The 23,887-nt window shown below is 34.0% G+C and overlaps 2 protein-coding genes across 2 annotated transcripts; both read left to right on the forward strand.

Moving 5' to 3' along the window:
- The first annotated feature begins 4,419 nt into the window (after positions 1-4,419).
- LOC117682103 (E3 ubiquitin-protein ligase TRIM71-like) lies at positions 4,420-7,605 on the forward strand. Its single transcript, XM_034449018.2, has 2 exons — positions 4,420-4,844; positions 5,877-7,605. The coding sequence occupies exon 2, from the start codon at positions 5,917-5,919 to the stop codon at positions 7,603-7,605; it is 1,689 nt and encodes a 562-aa protein (XP_034304909.2). The 5' UTR covers positions 4,420-4,844; positions 5,877-5,916.
- Positions 7,606-20,386: 12,781 nt separating this feature from the next.
- Positions 20,387-23,828, forward strand: LOC105329933 (uncharacterized). The gene is made up of 2 exons (XM_011431432.4): positions 20,387-21,354; positions 21,844-23,828. The coding sequence occupies exon 2, from the start codon at positions 21,879-21,881 to the stop codon at positions 23,496-23,498; it is 1,620 nt and encodes a 539-aa protein (XP_011429734.3). The 5' UTR covers positions 20,387-21,354; positions 21,844-21,878; the 3' UTR covers positions 23,499-23,828.
- Positions 23,829-23,887: the final 59 nt, after the last annotated feature.

Here is a 23,887-nt window from a genome sequence, read left to right on the forward strand (position 1 = left end):
TGTTAATGTGTATGTAATTATGTCATGTAATTATTTACATGTACTGTGTATAAAAGAATCAACAGGAACAGAGTTGTGAACATGACTATTGGTGAACATTAAACACAAGAATTATTGTATAATAAGTAGAATTCTTTCCCTTTGATTCAACAGAAAATCAACTGAACATCACTCTTAAATCGACCCGAAATCAACCTGAGATAATCCTTTTAATTACTTGAATGTTAAAGCTCTCTATAGATACAAATAGTTAAACATGTACATGTAGATAGAAATAAGTAACTCTTGGTAGGTTTTGATGCAGAATATTACTTTTGTTATTTTTGTTTTGTTTATTGCTGTGTTAAGAACTTTTTTTCGTCCTTTTTTTTAAATTCATTTTCCCATCTTTTTTTTTCATCATGTTTTTTTTTATTATTTATATAATTATTATGGTTATGTTGCATATCAGGTAGTTGATATACAGTGTAAATTTCTGCCAGGAACCAAACTATTACATCAAAATGAAGGACAACTGATTTATGAATATTAGATATCATATTTAATCAAAACATTCCATCACAAAGTATTTAAGAGAAGTAGGTAGTTTTCTGTTTGTATTTTTTTTATGCTAGATAGATTTAAAACATCGGTCATATCTAATAGAAAAATAAGTTTTAAAAACCACTGTTGTTAATTAATGCTTTATGGTATTTGCGTCCTGTTTCCTCCGGCCATTTTAAGGTTTAGGATTTCAGACCTATGTTAATCACACTGCTTATTGAACAGAACTGTACCCGTGTGTGCCATCAGAGCGGACTACTTTCTGATTCAGCTATGTACTCCATATTTATTATATTTATAGCTTTATAGTTTTCAAATGGAAATGGTCAAAAATTAAATTAGTATGTGTAACATTTTTTGTTTGTTGTGTTTGCCTGAAAAAGGGGAATTTGACACCTCTGTTTTATGACCCAGATTACTTCAAGATATATATTTAACAATTTATACTGGTAGTTGGTTTCCATTAACATATCTTAGATTGTCAGAGTTAAAGATCAGTCGAGGTTGCAGTTTTGTACTTATAAATCTAAAACATTAAATTATGGTAGAACATTTCTAAATTAAACCTCAAGGTGTGTCCCATTTCATCTTGGTTGGAATATGCAAAGATACACGAATTCACTGAAATGAAAAGAAATCTTCTATGAACAATTTTTCAGTGGTAAACACCTGACGTATTACATCATGTGAAATTTAGTTTACATGTAAGTAAAGATTGTTGTATATTTTAAATTAATCCTTCCTTTAAACTATATGAAACTAGGTCCAATGGCCTTTTTAAAAAATCAAAGTACTGAAAGTACTGTTAGACGGTGGCGCCGTTTGAAAGTGGCATATTACATGTATGTAAATTATTGTTGTCGAAAATCCACAGCCAGCGTCTCATACATGTACTAGCACAACTGGTCGTGAGTTACTTACATGGATAATTAGGTGGAAATCGTAGTTGTGTTCACAATTTTTAATCCACACTTTACAAATGTTGTATCTCTTTTTCGTCATCTTTTGGGGGAAATCCATAGATTTATCACAAGTAGCCAGCCTTTGTAGTATAGAAGTTTTTATCTATATGTTTGTATCTATATCAGTTGATATCAAAACTCCGTTTTGGTAATACATGTACTACACAAATGTATTTTAATTGCCCCAGAATGACTCATTAAATATGTGGGTTGCCACCACATATTGAATGAATAAATCAAATCCAAAGCGATTTCATCACAGAACGCCAAACTATTTGATGGTATAGAGAAGGGGAATTTTGGTTTTTTCTCTTTTGACCTTTGGGTTGACCCTGCAAAGGGGAACAACTTTTGAAAAGTGTGGATTGGACTTTTGTGCTTTAAAGATATTGTACATTTCTCAAAGTAACGAGAACAAATAAAGCTTTAGTATGATAAAATACTTATCAGGTTTTTACTAACTATTTTGGCATACATGTAGTATGTTTATTATCCCTCTCGACAGCATTTTCCCTCAATTTCTTTACGGGTAAAAGTTGCATCATCACACTTGCTTGTGGACCATCACACTTGCTTTTGTCCTCATAGTCAGTTATACATTTAGGTGTACAGAAAACGGAATGGTTTGCAAGAACCTGTTTGATAAAACTGGTATTGCTTTTGGAAGTCACGTCATCATGAAACAGAAGAGTCAATCAATATTTTATCTTCGACTGTAGTGGATTATTTCCATTTGCTCACAACGAAAGTGAATAAAAATTTGAGAAAAAAATATCATACAATATTCAGTCGCGGCAGTTTCATTAATCAACGTTTTAAAGTACATTTGTCTAATTGTATTTAGCTATTGATTTATTCAAATCATTTGAATAAATTTGGGAAAGTCACATGTATATTTTATCGCTTCTCAGGACACTTTAACATGCATAATTTACTTGCAACATTAAACTTTTCTAGTAAACTTACAAGAAATATAGATTCATTATTCAAAATTAGTTTTTAAAAACACCAAACAAACAAAATCCAAGTTAAACGCATGTTTTTCTGACCGTACAGCCGTGTATATAAATTTCATTTTATTCTTTGCATGTACTATAGTCTATACAATAGATCTACGGTCCGCAAATCCCGGCAATATTTCCGGAAAGCTATAGTTCTGCAGCTCAGCAGAATACTACAGTCATCTATGAAGCCCTTTTTTACCTTCATGTTTCATTATTTATCGCAAATATAGCATGGATGTATACGCTACGGCCGATGTAGCATTTCGTTGAGTGATGACACTTATTTCGATTGCGAGTCGCAACAAACTGGCGCATTTATATAGGCCCGCCGGTTTGTAAATGGAAACAAATGTCGAAGAAAGCTCATAATAGAGTTGTACTCGCGAGTTAAAAATTATTTGAAAACAAAAGGGGTGATATTTAATGTACATGTGTAAATAATGTCATCTGTTTGCGAAAAAAATCCCCCAAAACCAAAGAAAAGGTTCTCTAATAGCAGAGACGGGTGCATATGGATTAAAGTCACAGATTGTACTTCGCTCATCAAATTGCGTTATTTCAGTTTAGTGTGAAAAATTCGTCAGAAACTGTTAACAAAATTATTATATCTTACATTACCGTTCACAATGTACCATAAATGTATATGGAATATTGCACGAGTTAAACCGATTGTTTTTTTCTCACAAAAAAAGCTAGCCTTAATTGCTGCAAATTAGAGATACACGAGCTGATACGCCGTGAAATCCATAAGACGTTTTGACAGCATGTCTTTAATCCCTTATTTGCTTACAAAAAAACTGAACTGAAAATCTTTGAAACATCGTAAAATGTTGTTTGTTTAAACATGTACATGTAAAATGGCGACTTGATTTGCACGTGAATTTTACAATCCGAGGTCGATCGATTAGCGTGTTTGTGAGAAAGTTAGCAGCAAGTAAAGCGTCAACATCAGTAGTAAATATTGTCTGATGAATATTGAGGTGCCTGTAATAATATTAATGTTCCTACAGACTGAGTGGGTTACAGAATTAAGTAAATCACAGGATGGTCCAAAATTAAACACATTTGTATCGTAAATTTCAAGTTTTTTTGTTTGTTAAAAGAACACATGAACACTTGTAGAAGAAAGTGTGCCATTGATCGGTTGAAGTTCAATAAAATGTAATTTATCTAATATTCATTATCAGTTTCTGTTGTGAATTCTTTAGAATAAGCTACCAAAAATAAATATTCTTCCTCAACTAAAATTAATGCGTTGAAAATGAATGAATTTATCGATGATCGAAGCATACTTGCTGAAATATGAAATGGCAAACCTTTTCAAATTGTGTGTGTTTCTGACAATTGTTTACATCATAAAAAAACAAGAAGCGATTATTGTGAGATCTCTTAGCCAATTATCGCAGTGATATATAGTTTATGCAGTCCTGACACAGAGTTTAACGTCACAACTGGTAGTTGGTGCATAAATTATCGATACCGCGTATGCAGACAGGGTAACGGCTCATTTAAAATAAAACACAATTTCATAAATTATTTAAATATATGTACAAAATGATTAGCAGCTATAATGCTTAAAATATCTGATAAGATTAAAATTAGTTATCATACCGAAAATCAAATCGATACATAGATAAAACATTGCGTGTAACACTGCATACCTAACAGAGTTATCGTTCGTTATCCGCTAGGGTCCCCGTGAGAAATACTCTTCCGGTCAGGACCGTAGCAATAGACCGTGGCTATTTATAGCCACCGTCTAAAAATGATTTTGACATTCAACATAGACTAGTTATGAAATCAGACTGGCATGTTGCTCAGATTGAAACATGCTATATATCAGTTCAAGATTCCCTGATTGTTACTTCGCACAACAACAGTAGTATGGACATTTTACAAGTGATCTTGATTCAATGTCAAACCACATAAATTATGCCATGCGCTCATAAATAACCTTTTTGGTTGGAGAAACGTTAGAAATGGCACGGTTTGTACAGCCATACAAACAGAATATTTCTTTGATTTAATTCGAGATTGTATTGTTGAGATATCTCTCGACTTTGTGTTGCTGACAATAATGTTGTCAAATACATATATAAGTATGTAGACACTTGAAACAAGAAACATATGTTGTGAGCTATAAATTAAACACATTTTATTGAACAATTTGTCTATAAAATAGATCCACGGTACTCGGACTGGATTTCCAAACTATGCAGGATATCTTGTTGGTATCTTGACAAGAAGTTCGTGGCTTACATAATTCAATCAAGTGAACTTACCCGGGTACGCAGACCAGGGAGACCAAACTCGACATGTTGGACTGTAGCTAAAGGTCTGTAGACGTTTTCATTGAGTTATAATCAATTTAATTTTAAAATCATAGTAATTAAATTCAATATATGTACTATATTATTTAAGCAGGAAAAATCATCAATTTAAAGCGTTAATTACGTACACAGTTTATCAAATCTGATAAAATTTTAAAGCATCAATAAAACATATACAATCAGACCAATAGCAAGCAGTAGAAGAAATGGAGATTTTTGTGACCGTATATTTAAATTAGTGAAGTTAATGTTAATTGGTTTATTTTTATGGTATATTTAACGTTATGTTTATGTTGGTGTATGTTTGTGGTATATTTAAGAAATGAACTCAATGTCTACCCAAGTTATACGAGTATAACCTGCGTTGGGGCAATTTACGCGAAGCGGATTATAAAAAAACGTAAATTGCTCAAACCAAGGTTATGCGAGTATAACTTGTGTAGATATTGAGTTCATTCCTTATAATTTAATTTCTGTAATTTGCTGTACAAATTAAGCCCCTTTTACTTTTAAAAATGATATTAATCCGTTCAAAATTCAAACGTAACATCAAGCGGATTAGTGCGTTTTTGACGTTGGTGCATTGTGACTTGTCTTGTAACGTGCAAACCAGGTTATACAAATTTAATTAAATTTTTTCTTTCAAATCAAATGCCGTGTTACAACCAGAATTAAATTATTTGACGTTATGTCTATGTTGGTTTATGTTTGTGGTATATTTGACGTTATGTTTATGTTGGTTTATTTTTCAATAATAAAATTACATGTTTATATTAAATTATTTTTATGGTTGTTTAAAAAAATAAAATTTTTAAAAATCTGTTAAACTATTTCATATATTTCAAGAAATTAAACAAATGTCACAATTTTTCGCACAATATGCCAAATTCAAAATTGAAATACAGTTTTTTTGTATAGTTACGATAGTAAAATGAAAATTGAACAACAGAAAAATTTAATATTAGTTTTGATGCTAATCATTAATTATCGTCGCAGGATGTAAAAAGCTGCATTTTTTTTTTCATTTTTATTTCTAGATTAATTCTACCATAAACATCTTATACATATAGCCTGACAATGGACCCTAGATACAGTGCCCAGGATGTTGTACGCTGTACCCTGTGTAAAATTTCTGTGGCTCCTATGTACTGTGACATTTGTCTCATACATCTATGCGAGGGTTGTATTGAGAAACATACTTCTGATGCATCAAAGTATCATAAAGTGATGCCACTCAAAAATATAGGATCCACCTCAGATTATCCAAAATGTCAAAACCACTCCACGAAACCCTGTGAACTTCACTGTAAACAATGTGACATTCCCGTTTGTATCAAATGTGTGTCTCTTAAAGAACACAAAGGTCATGATTTTATCGAGATGGTGAAACAACTTGCAATTAAAAAGAAAATCTTAATTAGAGATTTACTAGAATTGGAAGACTCCATTTTCCCAAAATATCAAGAAGTTGCATTATCACTACCCGTCCATGTGGCTGATGTATTTCAAAATGCTGATAAACTCACATCAGCTATTAACAGACATGGGGGAGACCTGCACAGAGAAATAGACGCAATTATCACGACAATGAAATCTGATCTTGAGGAAATGAACTCAAACTATTTGACTTTCCTTGGTAAATATGAAGTTGAAATCACAAGCACGATATCTGAAATCACTAAGAGCATTGATGGTCTAAAGAAATTACTAGACTCGAAAGATATTTGTCTTGTCTCTGCCTACAAATCCCGAAATACTGAATTTAGAAAACTGCCTCCAAAAATCAAAGTAACCTTACCCAGTTTCATCAGTCACATAATCAACAGAGAGCAGATTTATAATCAGTTTGGCGTTCTGTCAGTTCTATATTTCACAGAAGAAGAACAAGCCCATACAGTAGAGGCAATAAGAGCTGAGTCATCTTCTACTAGCATTATACCCCTGCTAGACGAACCAACCATCATTTCAGCTCTAAACACTGGGTATACTTCACTTTATAATGTTGCTTGTTTGGGAGATGATAAAATCTGGACCAGTGGCACTGACAACATTATGAGACTCTACACCCTCAAGGGGCAATTGAAGAAGACAATCCAGACGAAGACAAAAGACTGGCCAGAAGATATAACAACAACAACGAATGGGGATCTAGTATATATCGATTCTACGGAAAAAACGGTCAATTTGGTGAAGAATGCATCGATACAGACAGTGATCCAACTACAAGGATGGAGACCCCTCAATGTCTGCAGTTCCTCCACTGGTGATTTGCTGGTTGTCATGGATTTGGAGAGTGATTATGATTTAAAACAGACAAAAGTTGTGCGTTACTCAGACTTCACCGAAAAGCAATGTATTCAATTCAATGAGAGAAGGGAAGCTTTCTACTCATTTGGTGTCAATAAATACATCAATGAAAACAGGAACTTAGATATATGTGTTGCTGATTGTGCCGCCAATGCAGTAGTAGTGGTAAATCAGGCCGGTAAACTGCGGTTTACCTACGTTGGACATTCCTTCTCTACAACATATACGAAGGGAACATTTACGCCAGTCGGCATCACTACAGATGGTAAGGGTCGGATCCTGATAGCAGACGTCGACAACCACCTTATCCACATCTTGGATCAGGATGGACAGTTCCTCCGCTACATTGACAGCTGTGATTTACACAATCCATGGGGTTTATCGATGGACACCAAAGACAATCTTTTTGTCGCTGAGCGTGGCACAAGAAAGGTGAAGAAAATCCAATACAGCGTGTAACTATATAACTGACAAACAAACTGTAATTGTGTACTGTGGTTTCATCAATACATTTGGACACCGATCTCAAGAATTTATTTCTTTTGTGGATCCTTGAACTAAAATGTTCAACGAAATATAAAATGTTAGGACACATGTTAATGACACCACAAGTGTCAAGAAATTTACCTATCCTTAAAAAGTAAAATGTAATCCGCAAAAATTTCTGCCCTGAAATGTTAATGGAATCACAATAACTGTACATATTTATGATGTGTATATATTGAACCAAAGCTCTAAGAGTTTATCTAGTTTTTTCCTTTTTTGTATGAATAGGCACAGTCATGTACAATCGATACCAAAAACTTTTATTCATAATTAATGGTTAATATTGTTTGAAAATTTGCCAAGAACCTCATTAGTCTTTAGTGAATACACCCTCTGAAATAATAACACTCACAATAAAAACCAAAACACCAGAAAATTAGTGAGGTAAATGACCACCTTTGGCTATTTATCTCCGCAAGACAACGTCGCCTCATGGATACAATGTACGTTTGAATCGTATGCGGCCTACTAGTCTGTGCTGCCATACTGTTGTACAAATTCTTATAAATTGCAACACCCTTCTTTTATTACCATCGTAGCTTTATTTTGTTCATTTACCAAAAGGACATTTGTCCAGTCAGCTCTGATTGATATAAGATGCAAGACATACGATTGAGTAAGCACTTCATCTATTTTACTTCAGGCGCTTAAATGGATTCTTTTAGGCAGTATTAGATTGCTTGAGATTATATTACAAGTCATGAATAACAATCACCTGTCTTACCGTTGGATTGGCTGATCCCCACATACCAATCAAGTTGTTAAGAAAGATGTAGCAATATTGACCTTTGGTTGCGACACGAGACTTGTGCAATTGTTTGATATCACGAACACTTTCGATTGGTTATATGTCGTGCAAAGCTTTCGGATTTTAACGGGTTTCCAATAGAAAAGGCATGCCACTTAATAACTTTAAATACATATTACCGAATGTTAAGAGCAATGTCGAGAACAAAATAATCAGTAGATTTTAAAGTGAGTAGAAACTGTCCTAAAACAATCTAGACAGCAACATTCCATAAGATCTGGTCCATTATTCAATAATTGTCCTGTCCATTTTCAATGTTTTATATTTGATCTTGAAAATGTAAATGTAGATAGAGAGTAAAGTTTGGTAGGTTTGGATGCTGATTACTACTTATGTTATTTTTGTTTTGTTTACTGCTCCATATATCCAACTTTTAATTGTTGTTCTTTTTTTCCTCATCTTATTTTTCACCTTGTATTTTCTCATATTTTTGTGGTTATTTTTGCATATTAAGTATCTGATATACAGCTTAATAATTACAAGAAGACACAATTTTACATCAAAACGAAGGACAACTGACCAAAGAATATTATATGTCTTATTTAAACAAAACATTCCATCACCAAGTATATGAGTGAATTAGGTAGTTTTTCTGTTGTTGTTGGGGTGGTTTTTTTTTTTGCCTAGTTAGATTTAAATCAATGTCTAATAAATACTGAAGTAAATTAACACTTTATTTTTATATTATTGAACAGAACTGTGTATGTCTGTGCCATCAGAACGGACTGCATTTTTGTTTCATCTGTGCACTCCATGTTTATTTTATCTATAGCTTTATCGACGGCCAAAAATAAAATTAGTATGTTTTGTTTGTTTTTGTATCAATAAAAGGAATTTGACACCTCTTTTTATGAGTAGTTTGCATTAGAATAAATAATTACCCTATATCTTCATAATCTTATTTATGCATTTAATGTGTCTTCACCATTGTGCAAAAGTAATTGGGTTTGTTCAATACAGTATCATAGAGGAACAATGTGCTTGTACTCTGTTTTATTCTGAATAACACCATTCTCTGTTGTACCAATACTTAGAAACGTTTTATCATGTTTATGACCACTAAGAGCACAACTTACAGGTTTTTCTAGGGTCCAACACTCCTAAATCTTGAAGATATATATGTTACCTTGAGATTTTGAAAGAAACAAAAGGACCATGGACCTACATGGTCTTACGTAATCCACTTCGGGCTTTTCTGCACCTAAGGCAGCAACATGGTCTCGCAATCCGCTTCTATCATTTGCAGTTGTGGTGGTGGTATTTCAGTTATGCTTCATTCTTCGTTATGCTTCATTCTTCATTCATTCATCTCTGTTTCTATGGTTCTCCTCCGTATGCAAGGAGTAAGACCCGAGGTACAAATGTGTTAACTAGAAACCAGCCTGAAGTTGATGGGTTTTTTTTAACCCTACAGTGAATACTATCAAACGTCTTCTCAATGTCTATAAAATTTATATACCAGGATGACATCCACTCTAAACTTTGTTTGATGATGTTACGCCAGAAGAATATGTTATTCGTACATCATCTGGGTTTTTTCTAAATCCATTTCTTTCTTTCCTTAAGATGGTATCCACTTCATCTTTCATTCTATCAAGCACAGTCTTGCATAGTCTTTTCAGATACTGAGAGTAAAATGATACCTCTTCAGTTTTTACAGTGAGTTACGTTCCCTTTCTTTAGGGGTTTCAAAATGATACCCTCTTATCATTAAACAGGCATTTTCTCTTGTTAGAGTAGGTATGTAAAAGACTAGCACTCGTGTCTTCACTTTCTCCTCTAATTTTCTATTAATCTTCTGGTCTCTTCCTCTGTTATTTCTGAACAATATAGATCTAATTTTGTTATTTGTTTCGATTCAATTGCTGCTGTGTTTTCAGATCTTCTATGTTCAGCACTGAACAAAAGTGTTCATTCATCCTTGTGACTTGATCTTCCTTTTGCAAGTTGTTGCCATTTTCATCGTTCACCTTTGCATTTCCATTGAACATTTTCCCACATAATTGTTTATTGATGATTTGTAGAGTACTGGGGTAACCTTTGTTTGCAGTTGTTTCTGCTACTATGTGATTTTTTGGTTGTTTATTGTTCGTCTTTTAATGTTTTAGTCTACGATTTCGAATTTCCTGTGTTTACCCATTTTTCTGATTGAGTCTAGCTTCTGTTGCAGTATTTTCATTTCTTCTATACTTTCTGACAGCCTTTCTTTCCGTTTGTTATTTCTAAAACCAAGTATCTGTATATGTGCTTCTAAATATTTTTTAATGCTCTTCTATGGTGTTTCCGATGTTTACGAAGGCTGCCGTTCTATTTTTCAATTCAAAACAGAAATATATTTTTTTTTTTTATAAAAGTCTTGAATTTGATTTTTCAACTGACAAGGTAGTGGTCACTATTTATGTCAAGTCCTCTTTTTACCCTGACATCTTGTAATATTATTTCCCACTTTCTGTTGATTAAGATGTTGTCTACAGAGTATTATATTTTATTTTTGTCTGCCATTTGGTGAGGTCCATACCATAGTAGGATTTTCCTTGAGTTGGAACCGAGTCATTTCCTCTGCAAATTAAGTGTCAAGTGAGCCTCTCATAGAATCAATGCATATGGTTCCTGACACACCCCCCCCCCCCCCAAAAAAAATGCATATCTGTTAGAACGTTTTAAACCTCTAACGCCAGTAGGACCCACGAACAGATGCAGTAAAAGTATTAAATATGGTTTATATTTTCCTTAAACTTGAGAAAAATATTTCGTATATATGCATTTTAATTAAACAAATTTTTTAAATGACAGAAACACTTGATACTTCACAGTTTTTAAAATTCTATTAGTCTACAAAGAGATATACAACTCAAAGACAAGATTAATGAATTATGTAGGTTATCTGTGGATATCTTGGCACACGTTCAAAACTAACCTTTAAATCAATCAAGTCGTCTCACCCTGGTAACCAGTCTAATTTAGATGGTCGCCATGATGGATTTGAAAGGAGACCTGTCTGTTTAATATGTTATCATTCAAAATTGATAGAATAATTATTTGTTTTAATAAACAAAAATGTACAAAATATTTTAGTTTAAGCAGGAAACACAGGGGTTGCCATTTTTAGTCGTATTAATGTTGTTGTCATTCAATTCTTTTATATTTGTTTTATTTCAATCGTTGAATAAAGAATTAGTAAACATTGATCTAAATGCACATAAAAAATGTAATATATTGTTAAGTCAGGGGGCAAAGTTTATATTATTTAAGGAATTAATTTAATTTTTACCTTTGTTACACGAGTATAAAGCCACTTTCACAATTAACGCACGACCACTTTACACCACTTTGCGATCAAAATTTTTGAGCTTCGCACGAGCTCTCGCATACGTTGCACGAGCCCTGGCTTACGTTGCACGAGCTCTCGCATTCGTTGCATACATGTACGTTTTACTGGTCGCATCAAGTCTCCTCTGAATAGTGGACATGCACACTATTCAGACGCGACCGAACGCGATATAAATTATCGCAATGCAACGCACGAACATTATTACGAACGTTTTACAACGTTTTATGTACTCGCAAAAGTGATACACGATTTATAAAGATCGTAAGATAAATCGCTGGTGTTTATGCGTCTGTTTGGCGACCGTGAGACTGTTGCTCAACTTATCCCATGTAATCTTGCAACGTTTTACTATCATTGCACGACTTATAAGCCTCAATATGCTATGCTTTGCTACTAGTTTAAGCCCCTTTCACAATTGGCGCACGACCACTTTACACCACTTTGCGATCGAAATTTTTTAGCTTCGCACGAGCTCTCGCGTACGTTACACGAGCTGTCGCTTACGTTGCACGAGCTCTCGCATTCGTTGCATACGTTTTACTGGTCGCATCAAGTCTCCTCTGAATAGTGGACATGCACATTATTCAGACGCGACTCAACGCGATCCAAATTATCGCAGTGCAACGCACGAACATTAATACGAACGTTTTACAACGATTTGTGTACTCGCAAGAGTGATACACGATTTATAAAGATCGTAAGATAAATCGCTGGTGTTTATGCGTCTGTTTTGCGACCGTGAGACTGTTGCTCAACGTATCCCATGTAATCTTGCAACGTTTTACTATCATTGCACGACTTATCAGCCTCAATATGCCATGCTTTACTATAAGTATATATACCCTGTATAAGTATCTCTGTTTCAGAACAAAATTAACAATATTCATTTATTGCATGATGGTGAGGGAAATACATGTATGAAGATTTATTCCCTCAAGAAAAATCATATTTCCCGAGGGCTTCGCCCGAGAGAAATTTGTTTTTTTCTGGGGAATAAATCCTCATATTCCCTGAACATTAATGCAATAAACGTTTTATTATACCAAACAACATATGATTACACGAAATACGTTGATTTTTAATAATGTTTTACTTTCAACAGTTGCAACATTAACGTCGTGATTGTTTGATTTCCCATGCAACTGTCTTACTTTTCTTTCATAAATCATAGATAGATGAGTTGGTTCTGAGATATACCTGGTAAAGAGAATCATAATGATTAAATATTTTTTATTTAATCATATTTGTCTACATCGTATGCTCATATCTGCTTTTTCATTCCTATGATATCTCCATGTCACGTGACTTTCTAGACCAATCAAATATAATAGAATATATAATCATATTGAGGTATAATAATAAATGCTGCTGCATATCTGTACCTTCTTGGGCCTCATCTTTTCTCGCTTCCAACTATGTCTACTGAATATGGGCGATGTACATGCCCCCGCTGACTCGCACGATCATTCGTACCATGGAAGGCATAATCGCACGTCCAATCACATTGGCGCACGTTCAATCGTCCGATCACCTAATCTCTCGCGCGTTCCTATCGTATTATCTTTCAACAGTTGCTTTCATTGTACAACAGTCGCATATAGACGCAAGATATATCGCAAGATTTGATGCGTTTACATCGCACAACGCTCGCTTAGATCGTGCGAAATTCGTACGAATACTTTTTCATATGCGATTATTTCGGCAACAATTGGCGATTCATATCTATTTTTTCGGTCGCACGAATATTTGGTCGCTTCTGCTCGTGCGCCAATTGTGAAAGGGGCTATATATACCTTTTGTTTTCCCTTGGACTGAAATGTCACATTTTCATTGGTTTAAACATAGCACGTGATTGCCTCATATATCTCTATATTTGTTCTGTGAGAAATAATATTAGGCAATATGGCCGTCATTGGTCGACGCTTCGCTTACTCATTTCGACATTTCATAGTATTTAATACATAAACTGCATGCCGTAAGGTCTTAGAGTATTTGGAGTAGTTGTCCTTTGAAATTCTTTAAAATTAGAGTAGTTGCCCTTAGAATATTGACGTCTGGAGCAGAACAAAATGGCAGCGAAATGGCAGAAAACATTTAAAATTGAATAGCAACAAAACATTGTAAGTAAACATGGGTGAAGCAAGGATTTTTAAGGGTATTTGAAAGGTGAGATTGAAAATTTTGAAGAGTTTAAATTAGTTAGGCATCTTTTACATGGCTTTACGTAGATCATCGCTATTTGTGAATAAATATGTCGCTTGATAGTCCGCTGAAAAAAAAACACTTATTAGGTTAGTTACTGACTCACTACGGAAATATATTGGGTTGATCAATCTCATAGATGGCGAGGCGAAGCCTCGCCATCTATGAGATTGATCAACCCAATATATTTCCGTAGTGAGTCAGTAACTAGTTCTTGGCTTCGCCTCGCCATCTATGAGATTGATCAACCCAATATATTTCCGTAGTGAGTCAGTAACTAGCCTAATAAGTAAAAGTATAAGTATCTCTGTTTCAGAACAAAATTTACAATATTGTTTTGTAATATTACAGACGCAAGATATATCGCAAGATTTAATGCGTTTACATCGCACAACACTCGCTTAGATCGTGCGAAATTCGTACGAATACTTTTTTCATAAGCTATCATTTCGGCAACAATTGACGATTCATATCTAATTTATTCGGTCGCACGAATATTTGGTCGCCTCTGCTCGTGCGCCAATTGTGAAAGGGGCTTCACATACATGTATATAACTTGGGGCACTTTACGCTTTATAAACCGCGAAACGGTTTATAAAGACTGTCCCGAGTTATAGGTAGAAATTAAATTCAATCCTTATAATTAAATTTTCTGCCACTAAAATCAGAAAATAAGGCCTATTTTTATTAGAATGACGTTAATTTAAACAAAATTTAAACGTAAAGTCAAGCAGATTAATACTTTTCGCACATGCGTCCTATTGTGACGTAGGCAAGTTATGTTGTACTTATGATAGTGTTTGAATCTGGAAAATAATATTTTTGACATATGCGTTATATATATATATATATATATATATATATATATATATATATATATATATATATATATATATATATATATATATATATATATATTTCAATAAATTTCAACTCTTTGTTAAAACAATATGTTAATAGTTAAATTGCCTTTAACCTTTTCTATACAATAGCAATTATAAACAACAACCATACGCATATAAATACATACATTAGATTCCATAGTGATACACATGTATGTGTGGAAATGAAAAACAAGTTCCTTTTCAAAATTCTGTCGTTCCCTCGTTTGGCTTCCAAATCCGGGCATCCATTGCTATTGCTACCTAGCACTATCTATTTTCATTAAAATATATTAGTTTTATGTCAAAATTTCAAGTCTTTTACTGCGAATGTTTTACATTTAGGGAGTTAGGATCAATTGAAGAGATCGTACTACGGTACTTTAGTTCCATATTCATCATACATACATGCATATAGTTGTATATATATACATATATATTTATAAATGTGTGAAGTGAAAATATTATATCTGCTTACCTTTATCGATAATCCGTCACATATGCATGATCGTCTATTGCAGAAGACATGGCAAAATTGTATTGACAATAGCAAGGAAACAGTTTAGGTTATTATGTAGATTTTACGCTTTCCGAACAAATAGCTGATAATCAATGTTAATTAAAGCAACCACTAAGAAAACTGATGTATTTTCTAAGTTTTTGGTGATTTCATCCCTATATCATCTCCCTCGTTGGAAGAGTTCAATTAAACGGTGTATAGCTAATTTGTACCACGACATAATGTTAGCAATCCGGAACAAAATGGCGTTTCAAACGTATTTCAGACATGTTGTGACGATATGGCATATTCCACCTTAAGATTATGAAGTTAACAATGGACCCTCCAAACAGTGCCCAAGATGTTGTACGCTGTTCGCTGTGTAACTTTTCTCTGGCTCTCATGTACTGTAACGTTTGTCAACTAAATGTATGTAAGGATTGCGTTGTCAATCATATCTCCGATGAATCAAAATACCACAATGTGGTGCCGCTTAAACAAAGGGGGTCCACCCCTAATTATCCAAAATGTCTAACCCATACATCAAAACAGTGCGAACTTCACTGCAAACAGTGTAATATTCCTATTTGTGTCCAGTGTGTGTCTTCTACAGTACACAAGGGTCACGAATTTGTTGATGTGGTGAAAGCGCATGTATTTAAAAAAGAGTTTATAAGGAGAGATTTACAAGAATTGGAGAAATCGATTTTTACTCAACATGAAAAGTTAGCGTGTATGATTTTCAATCAGTATATTGATCTGAACGAACACTCTCGAAAGTTGAAGAAAGCTATCAACGAACATAGAGATTATTTGCACAGACAAATAGACTTTGTTGCTAACAGTATGGAGTTAGACCTTGAAGAGATGAATTGCAAATATCTGACAATCCTGCATAAACAACAGTCTGAAATTGAATTCCAAATTTCGAAAATCAAACGTTGCATGGCTCAATTAAAGACACTACTGGACTCAAATGATATAAGCATTGTCTCTTCTTACAAATCAATAAATGCTAAATTTACAAAATTACCCCCTACAGTCAAAGTAGTTTTACCTCAGTTCATCCCTGACGAAATCAACAAAGATAGGATTTATAAAAAATTTGGCTCATTATCGCCATTACATTTTACAACAGAAGAAAGAATCTACAAAAATCAGACCCTATCAGCTGCGTTGTCTCCCACGGATATACAGCTGATATGTGTACCACTTACCATTGCAACTATACCTACTGAAATTGATGATCTAAAGCCTATCTAGGAGATGAGAACCTTTGGACTAGTGGTCAGGGCAACAAAATGATGCTATATAACCTTCGTGGGGAATTAGTAAGGTCAATCCGAACCAAGTCACAGAACTGGCCAGAAGACATAGCGGTGACAACGAATGGGGATTTAGTTTATGCTGATTACAAGGAAAAAACTGTTAACATAGTAAAGAATACATTGATACAGACAGTGATCAGACAATTGGAATGGGGACCTATTAAAGCTGCTTGGTCCGATTTTTTATCAAATTTTATGCACGCTTTTAAACGATGGTTATGCTTAGTATATGTATAATAATAGACATTGCAGTTGTTTTCCCAGTCAATTAAGCCAAATTTCAAAGAAGAAAAATACGTACACATTATTGCTAACAAAACAAACGACATAAAAGGGTACCGCGTTATTTCGCCTCATGTTAAATTTCACCCCTGACGACGAGGCGGGTACATAGTTGTATTACGACTTTGTCATCGCTTTGAATCGCTTTGAATAAAGGTCGAAATGATCAGACAAATTACAAGTAAACATGTGTACGTTTTGTTAGCTAATATTTCTGAAGTTTGTTTTCTTTACAATCGATGCAGAGCATGCGTGTTGAATGACCCCAATCATTCGGGGGACGAAACCAAATGGTTTCTTTTTCTAAACATTCCCGTGATGCATTTTGGTTTGTTTTTTCGTTTGCCCAAAGAGAAATTATTTTTATTTACTTTGAATATTTCTAACTTTGAAAGGAGATTGATTCTGCTGGTGTAAATAGGAGAAAGTCCATAACTTTCTACGATAAATGGTTTGTATGGAAAAAAATTTGATACTGTAATAACAAATAAATCGGACCAAGCAGCTTTAATGTTTGTTGTACCTCCTCTGGTGACCTTTTGGTTGTCATGATTAATAATGATGAAAAACAAACAAAAGTTGTGCGTTATTCGGGTTCCAAAGCAACACAACATATTCAATATAATAACAAAGGACAGTCTTTGTTTTCATCTGGTAACAGTACAAAACACATCAGCGAGAACAATAATCATGATATATGTGTGTCTGATAATGGGGCATGTGCAGTCGTGGTGGTCAATAAGGAAGGGAAATTACGGTTTAGGTACACTGGCTCAGGCTTTTCAGGGGTTTTAAAGAAATACCACATTGGTCCCGCAGCCTATTATAGAAATACCTCTATTTTTACTCCTGTTGGTATTACTACAGACAGCCATAGTAGGATCCTTACAACGGATCTTTCCAACAACTGTATCCACATTTTGGATCAGGACGGAAAGTTCCTTTGCTTTATTAACTGTGATTTATTTGACCCAGTAGGATTATGTGTAGACGCCAAAGACTGCCTCCTAGTTGCTGAGTGTCGCCCATGTGAAGTGAAGAAAATCAAATATTGCATGCAAGCAAAAGAATTGTATAGCATTTGTAATGTATGATCAATTGCTAGTAAATAGTATGTACAGGGAAGTGAAGTATTCGTCTCCGTTTTTATTTTCGCTCCGACTATGCACGAGTATTAAGTTCTATTTCTAAATCGAGCAAGAAAAAGAACCTCAAAAACAGAACATTGATGGTTTGGTAAGTTTGATAGAACAATTTACGGTTCGAACATTTTTAAGTTTTATTTTTCATTTTAATAAAAACGAGAAATTCTATTTCCTCTAATGGTCAACTAAAAGTCTAATAGAACTATGCAAATGAATTTTTTTATATAATAAATTTTGTCTAAATTAGAAATATGGAACAAAAACAAAGCCAGTTTAAGCGTATATTGTTAATTCAATATGTTTAACTTAAATTGGTAAACATGTAAAATGACAGTCATGATTTTGTCTCACATTACTGCAACCGAAGAAAAATCGGTCTTCTTTTCTGTTCATATAAAAAAAATACTGGGTACCAGATTTCGAGTCTTATATGAATACAAAGTCTGGATAAAAGACAAAGTAACTTCCTTTTTCATGTTTCAAGAAGGATATGGCTTTAGTAAACAAACAATATGGTTCCTGCAAAATGAAATACAACTTTTATCCAAGTTATTTAATGTTTAGGCATAAATATGAAGTTGTACAATGATAGAAGGGTTATACATGTAATCTTACAAGAACATAATCAAAGTATACTGAAGTACTGACGGGAGTTGATTTTATCGATTATCATTTATTTTAAAATCGGTTTATCTTACATGGCAATTAGTTTCTTTGTATTTGAATAATGCATTTTTTTATAATATGAATTTTTAGACTTTTCCGACAAGAATTTCTGGAAACCCCATATGACTCATGTTGTGTAATATTTAAAGATAAATTTCATCTACTAGTATGTATGAGTTATCGAAACAGTTCTAAAAATTGTGTTACATTAAAAGTTTAAAATTTATCAATTTAAACTTAACTATTACAGAACACTAAAAGTTTAAAATTGATTAATTTAAACTTAACTATAACAGACACTGTTATAGTCAAGTTTAAATTGATAAATTTTAAACTTTTAATGTAACAAATGTATGGATCCAAGCACTACTAGTCTCGTTTAACCAGACGCTCGGCTGTCTCCGTTAATATCCGACAAGCAAGAGAGCCCCCTCTCTGCTTGTCGCAGATTTACGAAGACAGCCGAGCGTCTGGTTGAACGAGATTCTATTAACTCTGGCGTAGAAATACATGAGACTACAAAAATATCTAAATTGTTCGTAGTATATAAAATTTGACTATATTCAAAGTGTTTATAGATAAGTTTACTTGAAAAACAATGATTCAGCATACTTTGCATCGATTTTTTTTCTATTATTTTCAAGAACTAAATCTTGTCAGCAGTGATGATTTGTGCTTAGGTCCAAACACTGTTTCACTTTCGGTTTGCCAGAGTAACTGACAAAAGCAGCACATTTGGTAAAGATCACATTAATAACGTTTGTGGTATTCAACAGTGACATATCTACACATTTCATAGTGACGCTTTATAGACCTGATAAAAGTATATCAACCTCTGATTTCGTCCTCAGTCGATTTCCTCTCATCAGGTCTATAAAACCTCATCAAAAGGCAATAATTGTATAATATTGTTTAAAGTTCGTTTAACTAGAAATCATTTATTACATATTTTTTCTTTTAACATAATTTTCTCTAAAAAAATTTATGCCTTTTAATTTTGCATTGACAAGCAAAGAAGCGACTGGACTCATTTACACATTACAATAACTTCATGCTTGTCTGTGCTGAATTTTAGACTGAAAGTTGAGTGTCAAATCTGAGTGAGTAACTACGTATACTGGGCCTGATCTGAACCAAAACCATGTGTATAAGTCCTTTGATATGACGCACTAAAAGCGATAATTATAGGCATATCTTAAATCATTAAGATGTGGAACGAAATCCTTCGTAGCCAGTGAACGGTTGTTTATAATCTCTATTTCGTAATGAAAAATAAAGGTTTTGTTTTGTTTTGTTAGCCTGGCAACAATTTGGTTTTGCAAAACAAATACCTTTTGCACAATCCTTGATCGTTGAGTTTTGCTGATAACTAAATATACTGTTACAATGTACAAGGATAAACGTTGTACTATATATATATATATATGTGTGTGTAACTACTTGTAATCATAAAACGTAAGCACTTTAATTTCTTCTTCAGACGTGCTGCTATTGACAATCAGATTGCAAAACGTCTGAGGAAGAATTGAAATCAACGAATCTGATTGACCTTAACGGGCCTTTTTCCGGTCCACAAATATATAGATTTCTGTTTTTGTGATAGATTTAACGATACAGACTCCACGTAAGGACGAAGAACCATTAGATGATAGAGAGGCATCGGTTTATCGGTTTATCCCTCCGCCTGCTTCAAATAGTGCGAGTAAAAATGAGAGCATACGACAGTTTTTTAATTAAAAATATGATAAATTGTATTTAATTAAGCAACACCATTACTTAATGGATAATATCAATGCACCATTTTGCATTTCCTTACAGCAGACAACATGTATACGTATCCTAGAAATTGGTATCCCTCGTAAGCCTTTGTAGCTAAGAGGTTTGAAACTTTGTCATTTGACATCCCAAATCTGTTAACGTTGTATATTTTGATTGCCCCAGTTTGGGGACAACACACCCATCGAAGACATAATTTCAAAGAGATTTCATTACTGGACGCCTTATGTTTGGTTGCATAAAGAAGGAGGAAACATTATTGAACGATATTGTGATTATATGTTCTCTTTTATTGATTGTCATTTGAGACAGGACTTTCAAATACCAGATGGACTGAGTATTAAGTATATGAATTTTTTGTTGGCTTCTTTCCTCTTGTTTTTATTTTATTAACCATATAAATTCATCCTGGTTAAAAAGCGTGGTTTCATTGGCTAATAGGTGTTATTTACATTTAATTCGTTACGTCACAATATAATGATTTACATAAATCACTGTATTTATTCTCTTTACGATGTACAACTCATCTTTAAGACAAACGGTCCCGGTATGTTTATAATTTTGGCAGAAAACTAAGTGTTTAGAAATGGATTATTAAAGTAAAGCGAGTATAATCTGTCAGAGAGTAAGAACAGTTGACTGTGAATGTTGTCCGTTTGTGAACAAACTTATCGGAATAACGTGGCGTTGATCTCGCACCGCCAGGTAGTGCAAAGCCTCAAACCGCCATATTGGCTCGGGCAGGTATGTATTAGGTTTTTATTAACTAATCACGTTTATCAATATACATGTTTGATAAAAATGTCATATTAAAACACGAAAAGTCGTATTTGTAAATATAATCAAGGCTATGATCGTTAATATTGGCGGGGTTTTGTTCTTTTGTTAACAGTTTTGTAATCTTACGATTAAAAGTTCTTGGTTACATTTAATTTTGAAATTATTCATTTCTTGAAAAAAAAAAAATCATTAGTTTTTAAAGGAGAACAAAGGTAGCTCGTTTGGCAATCAAACACGTAATGTAAAACAAAAAAGTGTACGAAGATCCAGTCATGCGTGAAATGAAGTGTATAAATAGCCATTCGTCTTTTTTAAAACCAAGAAACGTATATATACCACGTACAATGCTTTGTAATAGAACGGTGATATTGAGCTTTGTTTCACCTTTATCTGTAACTTTTTTTAACCGCGTGTTGAGACTTTGAATAGAAATTCTCTTTTTTTAAATTTCAGATAATTTGCATCATTTTGAGATAAAGTTACAGAAAATGGACCCTCAAAATAGCATTCGGGACATTGTTCCATGCAGCTTGTGCAGATTTTCGATGGCTCCCTTGCACTGTAAAATTTGTGTCCTAAGACTCCAATGCTCGGATTGCGCTGAAAATAGCATTAGAGAACTAACAAATGATCACGAGGAACAACAGTCAGTCAGACGCAGAAGATTTTTATTCTGTTCATTCTGTAATGAACATGACATTAGATGTAGAGCACCTTTTGTTAAACACTTTGAAATTTCACATGATTTAAAAATGTTAAATATAAAGAGAGATCTGAGAGAATTAGAAAATTATATTTTACCTAAATATCAAAATCTTACAGCTAGTATCCCAGTCCAAGACATTGGTCTGAATAACATCTTCAAGAAATTGACAACGACTCTTAATAAACAAGGAGAAAACTTGCACAGAAAAGTAGACTCCGTCAAAAGGAAGTCCGACCTTGATGAAATACACTCCAATTGTCTTTCTATATTGGAGAAACGAAAAGTTGAAATTGAACACAACATTACTGATATATCACTGAGCATTGCTTATCTAAAGAAATTACTGGAGTCCGGTGATTTTATTCCTACAAAGAACTACAAATCCAGGAATTCGGATTTCAGAAAAAAATTACATCCTGAAGTCAAATTAATTTTACCTGAATTCATCACTGAGGAACTGGACAGAGAGCAAATTTATCATCAGTTCACTTCTCTGTTTGAGTTATCGTTTAGAACAAAAGAAACCTCAGGAGCTGAGTCGTCCCCGACAGGCAGACCACTGATGGAGGAACCATTGACCATTACATCTCTCAATATAATAAAACATAGAAGCAGTTCAGGGGGTTCCTTAATCGACGTAGCCTGTGTGGGAGATGAAAACATTTGGATCGCTGGTGAAGACATGTGGTTTCATATGATGTTGTACACTCTCCAGGGGGAACTGTTAAAGTCGGTCCAAACCATGTCCGGATACAAGCCAGTCGGCATAGCAGTGACAAAGGATGGAGAGCTGGTTTATGCTGATGGAGATGATCGGACCGTGAACATAGTAAAGAAGAATACACAAATTCAGACAGTAATTAGACTAGAGGGATGGACACCTGCCAACGTCTGTATTACATCATCTGGTTACCTCCTGGTTGTCATGTACAGTGATGATGGAGAACAATCAAAAGTCTCGCGTTACAATGGTTCCACTGAGTTACAAAGCTTTCAATATGATGATGAAGGACAACCTCTCTATTCATCTGAATCTTGCTTAAAATACATCTGCGAGAACAGGAACCTAGATATCTGTGTGTCAGACGATGAAACCGCTGCCGGTACAGTGGTGGTGGTCAATCAGGCCGGGAAACTCCGGTTTAAATATAGTGGTTCTTCCCGTACTACGAAGGGTTCATTTAGGCCATTCGGCATCACAACAGACAGCCAGGGGCGGATCCTGGTAGCAGACTTTAAGAACCACTGTGTTCACGTACTTGATCAGGATGGACAGTTCCTCTGCTTAATTGACAATTACGATTTATTTGAGCCGCGTGGCTTATGTGTAGACACAAGGGACAATCTTATTGTGGCTGAAAATAAGCCATGTCGAGTGAAGAAAATCCAATATTGCATATGAATATTTTAACACTTATTATATACAGTGTATATATTATAATATGTAAAATTTCCTCTATTTAAACAATTGTTTCTTTGTTGCCTTATTTAGGTTTAAGACATGGCAAAACACAATACATGACCCCGTAATGTTTATATCCATGACTGGTCCCGATATCTGGACTATAGAAATGCCTTGATGTGAATAAAAACAGACATCCCATTAAGATTTACCGATTATCAGCATATATCATTACATGAGATCCACGAAGAAATTCACTCCTTATCAGAAATCAGAATGGTTGCATGGTAAATTAAAAAAAATGTACCACTGGATTTTGTGGCAATAAAATGTAAACGACATTACTTCTTCAGGTTTATTTTTATTAAATCAATATCGGTTCATTTTTA

This window comes from Magallana gigas, chromosome 4, assembly GCF_963853765.1.
Source record: "Magallana gigas chromosome 4, xbMagGiga1.1, whole genome shotgun sequence".
Lineage (NCBI taxonomy): Eukaryota > Metazoa > Mollusca > Bivalvia > Ostreida > Ostreidae > Magallana > Magallana gigas.

What these genes read in the sequence shown, in the direction of transcription:
- LOC117682103 (XM_034449018.2), top strand. Translation starts at nt 5,917, where the DNA reads ATGGACCCTAGATACAGTGCCCAGGATGTTGTACGCTGTACCCTGTGT.
- LOC105329933 (XM_011431432.4), top strand. Translation starts at nt 21,879, where the DNA reads ATGGACCCTCAAAATAGCATTCGGGACATTGTTCCATGCAGCTTGTGC.